Source organism: Poecilia mexicana, unplaced genomic scaffold (genome assembly GCF_051168715.1).
Source record: "Poecilia mexicana isolate PSO_F unplaced genomic scaffold, ASM5116871v1 scaffold_11, whole genome shotgun sequence".
In the NCBI taxonomy this organism is placed as follows: domain Eukaryota; kingdom Metazoa; phylum Chordata; class Actinopteri; order Cyprinodontiformes; family Poeciliidae; genus Poecilia; species Poecilia mexicana.
Window position 1 is genome coordinate 9778239 of NW_028263380.1, and position 14315 is coordinate 9792553.

The 14315-nt window shown below is 41.0% G+C and overlaps 1 protein-coding gene across 1 annotated transcript; it reads left to right on the top strand.

Annotated features, from left to right (window-relative positions):
* Nucleotides 1–11511: 11511 nt before the first annotated feature.
* Nucleotides 11512–14315, top strand: hoxa13a (homeobox A13a). The gene is made up of 2 exons (XM_014982984.2): nt 11512–12721; nt 13243–14315. The coding sequence occupies exons 1-2, from the start codon at nt 12064–12066 to the stop codon at nt 13488–13490; spliced, it is 906 nt and encodes a 301-aa protein (XP_014838470.1). The 5' UTR covers nt 11512–12063; the 3' UTR covers nt 13491–14315.

Here is a 14315-nt window from a genome sequence, read left to right on the forward strand (position 1 = left end):
GAATTTTTTTTTCTTTAACATATATGTTTTTTATTTTAATTCGTTAGAAAATTCAGAATGAATAACATTAAATTCTTAGAACAATAACTATACCTCCTGTTAAATTGGTATTAACGAAAAGTAATATCTATGAATTATGTGCGTTCAGAATCAGAATCGAACCCAGGATACTTTATTGATCCCCTGGGCGACACTTTAATGTTGTAGCAGCATCCATTGCGAAAGCATGAAAAGAATAGGATACAAAAATAAAAAAAGAGACCAACATTAACATAAATGATAAAAATATACATACAAGTAAACATAATAATTCACATATGTGAATTATGCAGAAATAATTTAAAACGCATATAAGTGACGTCAAACAGTTGGGGAGGAGCTGCAGGGTCAAGTTGCCAAAGGTAGAAATGAGTTTCTGCGGCGCTCTGTGCGACATTTTGATTTAATCCAGAACTTGACCAGTGAGTCGTGGAGTGGGTGAGAGACATTGTCCAAAATGGCATGCAGCTTCGGCAGCATCCTCCTCTGTGCTGCCCCTTTATTTGCCCCTTCCTCCACTTCTCCTCCCCCCTCCCCCCTCACCCCTCCCGTCCTTTCCTCGTCTTAAGTGGAGTCAAGTAAAGTCCTTAAAGGTCAAGTCGTCGGTCAGAGTTTAGATAAGAGACCATCCGAGGAAAGCTCTAAAACCAACAGATCCTTGACTAAACTATGATCTCACGTATAAACAACGTATATGGGCCCTTGGGTACATTGCGGTTGTCACACTTGTGCAATTTCAGCCTTAAATTGAATAAGTTTAAGATTTTCTGATCACTCGCTCACATCTGACAGTAGCCAGAGGAAATTCGTGTTTTTGCTTCATAAATACACAATATATAAAAGTCAGCAAACAAACAAATGTTCTATATCTACACACATATATATTTATAGGGGACTTTTTAACCAGTGGCGCCACCAAGGGGGTTAAGTGGGCGCGGTGGCCTCCCCTATTGCATCCAGTCCGATCCAGATTCCCAGCACTGTTCGTACAGCACCAGAACGAAGTGCTGCAGAGAGGAGAGGAGTAAGTGGAAAATACCCAAAAATGTAAAATACAATGAAATTATGAATTTTCCAGATATAATATTTATACTAATGAATTTAAGAGAAGGGAGGACAAGTTTTTTATGAATTACTTATTTTGTTTGTGGCACTGTGGTTCATTGCTGTCATTCATAATCCTCTATTTTGATTGTCTGACTCCTCAGTCAAATGTCACCAGAATCACGCATTTAGGCAAAACAGCTTGGAGACTAACAGTATATTAAAGCCATGGGTCCTGATTATCTGTTCACCCTGTCAAAACATGACATCTTTGATGAATGATTTACTAATATATTATTAGTATAGATGTATGACAATATATAGGACATCCTTTCTCTCTCTCTCTTTCTCTCTCTCATTCTTTCTTCCTCGCTTTCTTTTCTCCATATTTGAATCAAAATTAAAGTGTCTACGCCTTAAAATTAAAATTAAAAATTGTGGGCATTTCAAAAAAATATATATGATAAACTTATTCATATATATTGGTGATTGAAAACAAATATTTAAAAAATAGTTGTTCTTTTTTAAATGCCAAAGAAAGATAAAAAAAAAAAAAAATTATGCTCCCTGTTGTTTTGGTCTCTCATCCAAAGCTTATTGGTTCCCCCAATTTGGCCACCCTTGACATAATTCTCTGGAAAAACTCCTGTTCTTCACATGTAAATGTAATCAAAATTTACCTCCAAAAGTAATGAAAGATTTCATCTCTCTTTCAAGAAGAGAGATCTTTCTGAATGGAAGAATGGATCTTTTCAAAACTCGGACACGACGTCTAAACGCCAATCAAAACTTGTGAGAGGATCGGCATTTCTTTTTTGTCAGTAATAGCATGTCATACCAGGAGAGAACTCAAGGACACAACCTGACGCTTTACTTAGATAACATGTTTTCTCTGCATTACCAGCTTCTGGCCAGTCTCGTAGTTCAAGGTGTTTTTTTTTTTTTAAAAACTTATCTTTACAGTGATTAGTGAGGAAAAAATACTTAGTGACTAAAAAAAAATTAAGAAGATAATTTTGCACATGTTTTGGAAAAGTGATGAAAGTTTTGATGCATTGCACGTCATTTGGGTGTTTTCAGACCACGTGAACGTTTATTCAGCATAGCTTCACGATGTTACAGCTTTTCATCAAATATTAAAAAGCAACAGTTCGAAATGTGCAATCTGCTTTTTTTTTATTAACATCTTCCTGTGATACAATCATCTCCTTTTCTCTTTAAATAGAAATCAAACGGCAGCACAGGCCTCGTTTGTTTACACGAATTTCAAACATTTTCTTTCCTTTGCAAAACTCCACGCAGTTAAATGTATAACATGTTACATCAAACTATAAAAATCAAAGCGGTTTACGTCGAACCGCAGCGCTTCTGCACGAACACAAATAAGCTCGGTGCCTATGGATTCAGCCTGCTTTACGTGTGTTTCTGAATCAACTTGCAGAGAGAAACAGAGAGAGAGAGAGAGAGAGAGAGAGAGAGAGAAGTAGAGACTTTGGATGGAAGTGATGCACTTCAAAGTCAGACACCAGAGAGCTGCTGCCATGTTGGTTTCTCTCACGCACACGCGAGAGATGGGGAGGGGGAGAAGGGGGTGAGCAAACGGTGGCGCTCCTGCAGCCTCCGCTGTCCTTGTGCGCCCTCGCCTGTCCAAAAGAGGAAAAGCGAGTGGCTGTAGTGGCATCCCTCCCCCCATCCCCCTCCCCCTCCACCAGCCCCGGAGGCTGAGAAGTAAGGGAAATTCCTTTGGCTTTTCTCCCCCAAACTCCTTCATCTGGTCTGCAAAGGGGAGGAAAAACAAATACTTCTTTTTGTACCATGCTCACTTTGTGTGCTAGTGGTTTTAAATGTGCAGAAGTGAACCTAAAGTCATTTTTTTCCGCGCACGTGTCATTTGTCATTTACTGAAAATAAGTTTATACGGTGGAATGGGGCCACAGCCATGTGAAAGTGTTACCGTGTGATTGGTTAGAGTTGTAAGTCAACCACCAACTTAAGCAGGAAAATGCACTCGAACACTAAAAGAAATTGTCAGCCGAACCAAAAAACATCTCCTAAAATCAGAAAGGAATTTGTTTCATTTCCGTCTTTCACCCGCAGAAGTAAAACCTTATCAGGCTGCTCTTTACTTAGTCTAACACTTTTGACCAACAGAACACACAGTATGTTTTTTATTTTTATGTTGTTTTTTTCCCTGAAGATGAACATCTTGCGTAAGGCTCTTCGTTGCAAACATATAGGGAAGGAGGATGCTTGTCAAAATCTCATCCGGGGGAAGCATGGGGCAGATTATTTTGAATATTGAGAATTCCCCCGTCACCTCCCTCTCTCCCGTATATGGGGGGCGGAGTTGTTATACTTTTGCTCTTACATTCATAAATGTGGGAATACATGCGCAGTGTTTGTGCACTCCAAAGGTGGCAACGATCCATCCGGTTACTGAGTTATGGAATGGGTCGTGGCCGGGGCAGATGGGATCTTGTGATCGTGCGGAGATAACGCCTGGAAGCCTTTTGCGCAACAGATGGATGACCTTGCGCGTTTACAGTAGTGCCAATTATATTGTGTGTGTTTAAGATAGTGAAGGACATCGGACGGGTTTACTCGCTTGTGCATCATGTTAACCCCAAGAAAGGAACGGCAAAAGAAAGAAAGAAAGAAAGAAAAAAAAACAGGGACCGCAGACATACCTTTAAACCAAGCGGCAGGTCGGGTTGCTCGGGTTGTTTTGCAGGGTGGTGAAGGTGAGGAGGGGGCAGAGGGGGGATCAAAGAAATGGGGGAGCTCAGAGCGGCAGACGCTGCAGTATGCGCACCCCCCCAGTTTTATTAGCCAGCCCAACTTGAACTTGACCATGGAGCCTGCGCAGTGCTGGTGTAATCCAATCCAGCACACCAAACCAAACAGAATGGTTCTCACGGAGCAGAAAAATATTTCAGTGTGTGACAGGACTGGATCTTCAGTTCATTTCAGGTGGATTTCTTCTCTAATATGAACAGCCTGTATAAGGGGGGGGGGGGGGGGGGGGAAGGAATGCCTCCTCAGTGGCCCCTCCCGTCTCAATTTCTTCAACTTGGCCTTGAAACGGGATGACGCAGCAAACCGAGAGTAACTCATTGACCTTGGAGCGAAACCATTCCCGATGACTAAACAGCCGGAAATCAATGCGCTTTAAGAACGTCTTTTATCAGATCCGTTCCACAAACACAAGTCTCAGAAATTAGGCCCGTGTTAACCCGTTTTAAAAATTGGTGTGGGGCGGGAGAGGACCGAGGGGGGGGGGGGGGGGGTGCGCGCGCGCGCAGAATGGGCTTCCTTTATCACCTATTCAGCAGAAGTAGCAGCAGCAGCACACCAGGTGCAAAGCCCCGGCATCTGACTTGTAAGTCTTCAGACTGATCCGTGCATCTCTGGCATCTCAGAGAAAGGTGATATTTACAAGTCTGTCTGCTTGCAAATGGGCTTTCATTTTTAGTGGGTGTCGGTCCCGTCAGTTCCGGTCTCTCTTTCACCGTTTTCTTTCTTTCTTTTTTTGTGTGCCGTTTAGAGGATGCTACTGCTGGCCCGTGGGTGCATTTTCGAACACTGTTTTGGTTCGATTGCGTTTTCTGAAATGCAGTTTGGTCTGTTGAAGAAGCAACATGAGTGTGACTCATGATGCAAATAGGAGACTCAACTGATTTGCATCAGTTTGAGAAGAAGAGCAATGAACGAGGCTCGGGTCTTTTCTTAGGCTGACGACCCGTGTTGAGTTTACCAAACTCATTTTTGCAGTTTAATATGTTTCTTTTTAATGTTCACTGTCAACTTGGCCTTTGTTCTGCGTTCACTGTTTAAAAAACGGGGTAGGGGTAGGGAGAGCCAGCAAAAGTAGGTCACAATTTAGGAGTAATACCAGGCGCTTCAATTTGCTATAATTCGTTACTGTAAAATATAAATATGTACAAACTAAATTTGTGGTAAACGGCTTTTTTGTTTTAGCTGTTAGCATTTCATAGTCAATATTAATGTTAATTTTATCTGTAAATTAAAATGACATCTAGTCAGTTTTTAATAGAATAGTTTTAAGTAACATAAAAATAAAAGCGAAGACAATTATTTGATAATAAATAATACATTTTCTTTATGGAAATCTAGAGAATTAAAGCAAATTTTTTTGGACTAATATTTTTCAGTGGAAACTGAGCGTTCACTACATTATGCCTACATCGCACATTATACATTGTACGTATATATTGTATAATGTAATACACGTTACAAATTATGCAAAGAAATGTATTCATATTCATTTCTTATATTCCGGAGTAAATTAAATAAATTATAATAATAATAATAATAATAATAATAATAATAATAATAATAATAATAATAATAATACCTGAATTAAGCAGTCTATAAATTTACAGTATATCAAAAGTGAACTTGACCGTTCAGTGTGACAATATTCCGTTCCTTCTATTTTGTGCAGATTCCTCAATGCCTATAAATGAATGTGACACGCAGCTTACTGGCTGCAGCTTTAGCAGCCTGTCATCGCAACCTCTGAGACGTCTGCAGAAGCTGAAAGCTTAAGCAGGGATGATGTTTCGACTCACATTCTGGACTCACGGGGAGTAAATTAACGTGGCCGTTAATTTAACGAACCTTTAGGTGCCGTTGGAATGAAATGATCTCGGCTCTTCTTTTATTTTTAAGCGAGCCTTCGTCATCACCGCAGGCGAGCGTCCAAGAAAAATATGGAAAAGTCAAGTGTGTGACCGCCCTGTGGTTCCCAGCTCTGACCACAAAAACATATTGGCTGTTATGCTTTGACAGCTCTTTGACAGTCACTTACTTTAAACACGTGTCGCCGTCGAAGCTGGAATTCGACCACGGGCTTTTCGGGATGCTTATTAATGTGGCAATTTGTGCTGTACGACATCTAAATTTAAACGTACGGATCACTTTTATCAGAATTTTCTCGTTCCTCACTGACGCTTTAGGCGCGGAGGCTGTGGAATAACTTGCTCTTTCTTTCAGTTCCTTCAAAACTGGGATACATGTGTAGTTGGAACCGGGAGGGGGAAAAAAAAGGAGAAAGCTTCAGACTGATCTGAAAGCCCACAGAGTTCACCCCTGAACAATTTTTTGGTGGGTTTTCTGCAGATTAAATCTGTGCTTTCCCCCCGCCCCGTTGTTTTTGTAATAAATGCCAGATATGTCTTTTGCAAACAGCTTGGATAAATCTAGGATTTGCACTCTCTGTGCTGAATACAGGTTCATGTGTATGTGTGAGTGCACACACACGCGCGCGCGCGCACGCACACACACACACACACACACACACACACACACACACACACACACACACACACACACACACACACACACACACACACACACACACACACACACACACACACACCCTCCTCCTCCTTCTCCGAGACATCGCTCATTGTGCTTGGGCTTGTCTCTTGTCTGGGCTGACCACGTGTGCGCGCCGACGGCCACCTTGGCGACACCGGAGCTGCTGATTCTGCAGGACTGCAACACAAATAATTAGATACATAAATAATTCCCAAATGAGCATTCAAGAGTCAGAAAGGTGCACATTTAATAGGAATGCCGTAAAGTGACTAAACACATCTGTCAAAAGTCATAACAGGACAAAACACGGAGCAAGGAACAGTTAACGATTAACACCACTTTGTGTTTATTCTGAGGTCTGATTTGCTTGCAGTGGCAGAAACGCCAGAAGGCAGCGCGCATGCAACAGGCCGGGCCTTGTACCATGACTCATGCTTATTCCTGCCTATTGCCGCTGAATGATTTCATTTCTTGGCCTTCCTTGTGCGATAACGCGGAGATAAAAACACGACTACTGTGCATCGCCTCAGAGATTGGCTTTGAGGGCGAACCTGGCACAATGCAAGAGTGCAAACCCATGCGAACCGCAGGGTCAGATCTGGATATTGGAAACAGAATATGTAGAACTCAGTTTATTCAGAAAGTGAGAAGGCTATATCAGGTTTTATTATCTTGGTTACGTCTATGAATTTTTTTTTAATTATTATTTTCTCATATGTTAAAATGTCTTATTGACTGCATATAACAGGTGGGACCAGATACAGAAGTATAAATCAGAATTATTGACTGTAGTAAATTATATGATATGTAATATTTTGGCTTTAAATTATTATATATGTTTTGAAAATTAAATTTGAAAGACCACGACCCCCAGCAAAGTGTTTGTCGTTGGTAACAGCCGCCCTTCAGTTCAGTTAAAAACCCACAGACATGTTTAAGTTTAACCGAAGAAAACTCAATCAAAAGTTTGATTAACCCATTTCATCAACCACCTGTTAAACAGATTTTAACAACAATGTGCGTTTTCACATTTGTTTTTAAGCCACTCTTTCAAGATGAAGGAGATTCATTTATGTCTATGTATGTATGTTATAATTTGGCTCATTAGTAATTCTGCTGCAAAACATATAATAATAATAATAATAATAATAATAATAATAATAATAATAATAATAATAATAATAATAAATATTTACGTTTACGCTTCTCAGCACATTTGATTTTGAAATCTAAACTACAACAAAATCTGTGTTTACACATCACATTAAATCTTGATTGATATCAATCTTCTCTTCTTTTTTTCCCCTTATGACCCAGAAATACATGTTGAGGATAGGATTTTTTTCAGACAACAGATTGCCGCTAAATTTAGTGTAAAGAAAAACAATGAAAATCAGGCTTGGTCAGCCCAGTTGATTAACCACTGCTACCTCATAACCAGATTCAGGCATCACTGAGGTCTTTAGATAAAGGTCAAGATTGTTTTTTTTCTTTTTTTCTATATCTAAGCCGTTTTTATGTCTGTTTCAAAATCTCTGAACCTCATTGTCACTATTCAATTTTACAACACGTTTAACTCTAAAAATGGCTGCGTACGCAGAATCTACCCCCATCAAGGGAAGTTCTTTCAATTATTTGAGCTCGACCAGAAATCTTTTTCATTTTGCTCCAATAAATTGTTGACGACTGAACACTGAACGTTTTCGCCATGTTCAATTAGTACATAACAAAAAGAAAGAAAGAAAAAAAGCGGGAAGTTAGACCGAGTAAGCCTTTTTGATCAACTCCAAACACCTTTCACATCACATTCAATGTTTAAGACGTCTTTATGCCTTTCAGTTTTAAACCACACTTTCGTCTTGTTTATTTAGACCAAGTTGTTTGAGTTGTGCCTGTTCACCAAAAAAAAAAAAATAATAATTGCAAAGTGGGAGAGACTGACCACTGTTTAAAAAACGAGAATATAGTTTCACTGTTTAAACGACATTAGGCACTTGCATAAGGCATAACACTTTAATAAATACGTCAGTGTTAACGTCTTTTCACCTTACACTTCCAACCACATGCTCACGTTGTTTACATTGAAGGCAATCGGTTTTCGATGTAGGCTTATAAAAGTTGCCTGGGGAGAGAACTCTGCTTCGAAACTCCGCATCAATGCTCGACGTTCTGCAATACATTTGATTGTGGGTTCCAGAGTGAAACAACAACAAAATAAAAAAACAAAAACAAAAATCAACAGTTTGCGTTTGCTTTACCACACGAAACGACAACCACTATTGCTCAAAAATGTTACGGTCAAAGTTCATTCAGGATTTTGATGTTTGGAGATCAGACGCGTGTTTCAATTAAAAAGTGTTTAAGAAGTATACTGGTGCTAAATATATAATGTGGCCTTTTTTTTTAATATGCAGTCTAAATCACCGCGTAATACTACGCCAGAAGATTTTCTTTTAGAAATAGAGTGGCAACAAATTTGATGAGGAGTTTCTTATTGTCAAAAACGTAAGGAACAGCATAAACAACTCCTGCTGAACTTAAAACTTTTTCCAGAGTCAAATAGAGCAGAACACACACATACAGGTGCTGGTCATAAAATTAGAATATTGTGATAAAGTTCATTATTTTCCATAATGTCATGATAAAAATTAAATTGTCATATATTTTAGACTCATTGCACACCAACTGAAATATTTCAGGTCTTTTATTGTTTTAATTTTGATGATTTTGGCAAACAGCTCATGAAAACCCAAAATCCCTGTCTCAAAAAATTAGAATATTATGAAAAGGTTCTCTGAACGAGCAATAAAAATAATCATCTGAATCAACAAAGTAACTCTAAACACCTGAAAAAGATTCCTGAGGCCTTTAAAAACTCCCAGCCTGGTTCATTACTCAAAACCGCAGTCATGGGTCAGACTGCTGACCTGACTGCTGTCCAGAAGGCCATCACTGACATCCTCAAGCAAGAGGGTGAGAAACGGAAAGAAATTTCTGAACGAATCGGCTGTTTGCAGAGTGTTATATCAAGGCACCTCAGTGGGGAGTCAGTAGGAAGGAAAAAGTGTGGCAGAAAACGCTACACAACGAGAAGAGGTGACCGGACCCTGAGGAAGATTGTGGAGAAGGGCCGATTCCAGACCTTGGGGGAAGCAGTGGACTGAGTCTCGAGTAGAAACATCCAGAGCCACTGTGCACAGGCGTGTGCAGGAAATGGGCTACAGGTGCCGCATTCCCCAGGTCAAAGGTCAAGCCACTTTTGAACCAGAAACAGCGGCAGAAGCGCCTGACCTGGGCTACAGAGAAGCAGCACTTTGGACCACTGTTGTTCAGTGGTCCAAAGTACTTTTTTCGGATGAAAGCAAACTTTGCATGTCATTCGGAAATCAAAGTGCCAGACTCTGGAGGAAGACTGGGGAGAAGGAAATGCCAAAATGCCAGAAGTCCAGTGTCAAGTACCCACAGTCAGTGATGGTCTGGGTGCCATGTCAGCTGCTGGTGTTGGTCCACTGGGTTTTATCAAGGGCAGGATCAATGCAGCAGCTATCAGAAGATTTTGGAGCACTTCATGCTTCCATCTGCTGAAAAGTTTTATGGAGATGAAAATTTAATTTGGTCTGGAATCGGCCCTTCTCCACAATCTTCCTCAGGGTCCGGTCACCTCTTCTCATTGTGCAGCGTTTTCTGCCACACGTTTTCCTTCCTACTGACTTCCCACTGAGGTGCCTTGATATAACACTCTGCAAACAGCCGATTCGTTCAGAAATTTCTTTCCGTTTCTCACCCTCTTGCTTGAGGATGTCAGTGATGGCCTTCTGGACAGCAGTCAGGTCAGCAGTCTGACCCATGATTGCGGTTTTGAGTAATGAACCAGGCTGGGAGTTTTTAAAGGCCTCAGGAATCTTTTTCAGGTGTTTAGAGTTACTTTGTTGATTCAGATGATTATTTTTATTGCTCGTTCAGAGAACCTTTTCATAATATTCTAATTTTTTGAGACAGGGATTTTGGGTTTTCATGAGCTGTTTGCCAAAATCATCAAAATTAAAACAATAAAAGACCTGAAATATTTCAGTTGGTGTGCAATGAATCTAAAATATATGACAATTTAATTTTTATCATGACATTATGGAAAATAATGAACTTTATCACAATATTCTAATTTTATGACCAGCACCTGTATATAGGCACTCGCTCTCTTTTTTTCTCTCTCTCTCTCACACACATACACCCTCCACGTTTATCCCCCTCTTTCCCCTGGATCAACATCATTTTCACACCTATCTGCGAAAAAAGCTCCTCCGCAATATATATATATATATATATATATATATATATATATATATATATACTTAAAAAGGACACGATAACGTTGCTGTTTTGTTTCCAACGCCACGCAGCCCTCAAAGTTAGACTGCAAGCGAGAAGAAGCGGGCAAGGACTAGTTCGTGAGAGAAAACGCACTAGAGAAACAAAACAAAATGATAGTAAAAGTTAGTGCCCTCCAATAGCTTTTCATTAGGACAGGAATTCTCACCCTTCTTCCGCTCTTTTCAAGCGCTCAGACGGGGCCCTTCAAAGCCTGAATGGTGCGACGGGCTGGACTGCCAGACAACAACAACTTTCAACTTGACCTTGGCCTCCAACCGCGTCTCACCTCCCTATGTAAAACACAGCCAAGTCCAGGGCTCGCCTTCTGACTTCGCATGCTATAAACACGTAGGAAGCCGAATGTCTTCAATATTTGGAACGATAAATCAGACTTTTACTTCATCTGTGTTTCCTTTGTTTTATAGGAGGGTAGAAAAATCTCAGGCCATTTGTGTCTCGCAGAGATACTCGCAATGTAAATCACTTAAAGTGGGCGCCTTTCTATAAGGCGGATCCCAAAGAGTATAGTGGAAAGGGGTATTCCTGGACATTCCTGTATTGCGTATAACCCGTAGCGTTTGTCATAGTCGCACCACCGAGGTATTCGCGTAGTAGATTGTGCTCAATTTAAGAAACAAATCAAATACACTAGTTGCTTTAATGAGTTTATTATTTAACAATATCGATTCATGCAAATGTAAGCCTGAAATGAAGACAAAGAGGGGGCGATGTGAGTACGCATAAGCAGTGCACATTGGTCATGCGTGCAAGTGACTGAATAAAAATCGTCAAAATAGCAAAAAACGAAATCGTTATTTCTGCAAAAAATTATTTATTTGATTCTCATTTGACCGTGCTATATGATAAAAAAACATCCAAAGTGTGAATATCTCCTTGTTTAAACACCTAAAATGTAGATATAGCGTATGATCCTACACACACAAAAGTAATTTCATATGCGCCGTTTTGTTCAATGGGAAACACACCAGCAAACTCAGTTAAATCTGCAGGGACAAAAGCAAAAATCCCCTCATATGTACCATCACCTTACTTCGCCGCATTATTCTCCATGTAATTATCTGCTGATGTTTACCGTCCTCTTTGCATAGCCCCGGTCACATGAGGAAGTCTTGGCCAATAAGAGCCAACCTCTGCACTCCTGTGCGCGTCAGAGCGGCTTTTACTCACTGAGAGCCCCACCATCTCCTTTTTTCAGTCACTGGTCTTTTTTAAAAAGAGTCAGAAGCTTCCGATGTTGGATGCCGTGCTATGACAACGTCACTGCTCCTCCGTCCTCGCTGGGTCGACCCGTCGGTGATGTTCCTCTATGACAACGGCGGCGGTTCCGACGAAGCGAGCAAAAACATGGAGGGTTTCCCGGGTGGCAACTTCGCCGCGAATCAGTGCAGGAATCTGATGGCGCACCCCGCGTCCCTGGCACCCAGCGCCGCTGCGGCTTATTCCTCCGGGGACGTGCCTGCCTCCGGTGTGGGCGAACCAGTGAAGCAGTGCAGCCCCTGTTCAGCGGCTCAAAATTCCACCAGCGCGTCCCTGCCGTACGGGTACTTCGGCTACCCGTGCAGGATGTCGCATCACAGCGGCATTAAGTCATGCGGAGCACAGCCACCTTCTGCGTATGGGGAGAAATACATGGACACGGCTGCCTCGGGAGAGGAGTTCACATCTCGGGCGAAGGAATTTGCTTTCTATCCAACTTACCCTTCTGGGCCATACCAACCTGTCCCAAGTTACCTCGACGTCCCCGTGGTGCCTACAATCAGCGCTTCGTCAGAAGCCAGACACGAGTCCCTGCTGCCCATGGAGAGCTACCAACCTTGGACTCTCGCCCCCAACGGGTGGAACAGCCAGGTTTATTGCGCCAAGGAGCAGCCTCAGCCTGGGCATATGTGGAAGTCCTCTCTGCCAGGTAAGCAGAGCTGTTGAGCACATTTTTTGAGCAAACATGGAGTAAATAGGGTGTGTGTAATGTTTGGAATTGCCTCAGAGAGAGAGAGAGAGAAAGAGAGAGAGAGAAAGAGTGTGTGTGTATGTGTGTAAGAGAGAGAGAGAGAGATAGAAAGAGAGAGAGAAAGATAAACCCCTTACCCTCAAATTTATCATAATAATGTGATAAAAGGAGGGGTGAATGAAAATATGGGCAGTTATTATAGAAATTTATTTTTAGAAAATAGTAGCATATTTTTTTAAGCATTCGTTTATTTCACACGATTTCCATTTTTGATTTGACGTCTAATTCTTTACATTTATATATAAAGAATTATATGTCTTTAAATTAAGTTGCAGTTTTCACACTTTGTAGATATTCTTTATGCAAAAAAAAAGTCCATAATTTAGGGAGAAACACATTTTTTTGACCACATGTGATCAGATCTGAGACATTTCTCATTTTTTTACCCCCACCCCACTCCCGCCCCCCTCTTCAATCAGACGCAGTGTCCCACGCAGCAGGAGACGTCGGCTCGTTCCGGCGCGGGAGAAAGAAGCGCGTGCCATACACCAAGGTGCAACTGAAGGAGCTCGAGCGAGAGTACGCCGCCAATAAATTCATCACGAAGGACAAACGGAGGCGGATATCTGCCCAGACCAACTTGTCTGAGCGGCAGGTCACGATATGGTTTCAGAACAGACGAGTCAAGGAGAAAAAGATTGTCAACAAACTGAAGACGATCAGCTAGTTGATTATAATTTCTGATTGCCGTTATTAATATTATATGGGACATAATCTGTTGGAGATGTACAGGCCTACGGGTGTTTGGACACGTGGATTTGGACACCGTGCTCCTTTGCTGACTGAACATGATTCAAATTTGATGTAGGCAAATGATTTCCGGGAGCCTCTGGAACAAACTTTCCTGGGGCCTCTGAAGGCCGGACCATCTTTTTTTTTTTTTCCTGCCTCTTGTTAAATACTAAATTGGACAGAGAGCTTGAGACAATATACAAATATAGTGCCAGCATGTGTGACTTTTTATTTTATTTTATTTTTTTAATATATATTTCCATTTTGTTTCTATTTTTTTTTTTTTTTGGCATGCCTCTGTTCACAGAGGTGTGCGCCACCGAGCTACACCTTTATCTTTTAACAAGGGCAATAAATAGACGAGTCACAGGAAATTCTGCCGTTTTGGGGGGATTTGAACCTTGGAAATGTTAAATATTAAACCATCCTGGCTTCCTTTTTTAAAGCCTGTTCTCGTGCTTAGCTTGTATGAAGTCTATAGTCTTACCGTATGGATCCTCCATGCTTTCGTTCATATGCAGTCCATGGTGCAATTCCTATTGTAATACTTATAAATATTTCGTCCAGGAGATGTGCTTGTACCAATCATAGCTCCTGCAATGTACGTGTGTGTCTTCATGTGGTTGTATATCAGTGTAAAAGTAAATCCCAGCATGATATCCATGTTATGTGTGTATGTATGTATGTGAGAGTGCGTATGGTTGGTGTTAAAAGTCCGTCTCTGCAATAAAATGTGGACTTGGTTGAATTTTTTATCCAA

Excerpts from the sequence above, each read along its gene's own strand:
- hoxa13a (XM_014982984.2), top strand. The coding sequence starts at position 12,064 with ATGACAACGTCACTGCTCCTCCGTCCTCGCTGGGTCGACCCGTCGGTG. Across the intron at positions 12,722-13,242 it reads GTGGAAGTCCTCTCTGCCAG|ACGCAGTGTCCCACGCAGCA; the intron begins GTAAGCAGAGCT and ends CTCTTCAATCAG.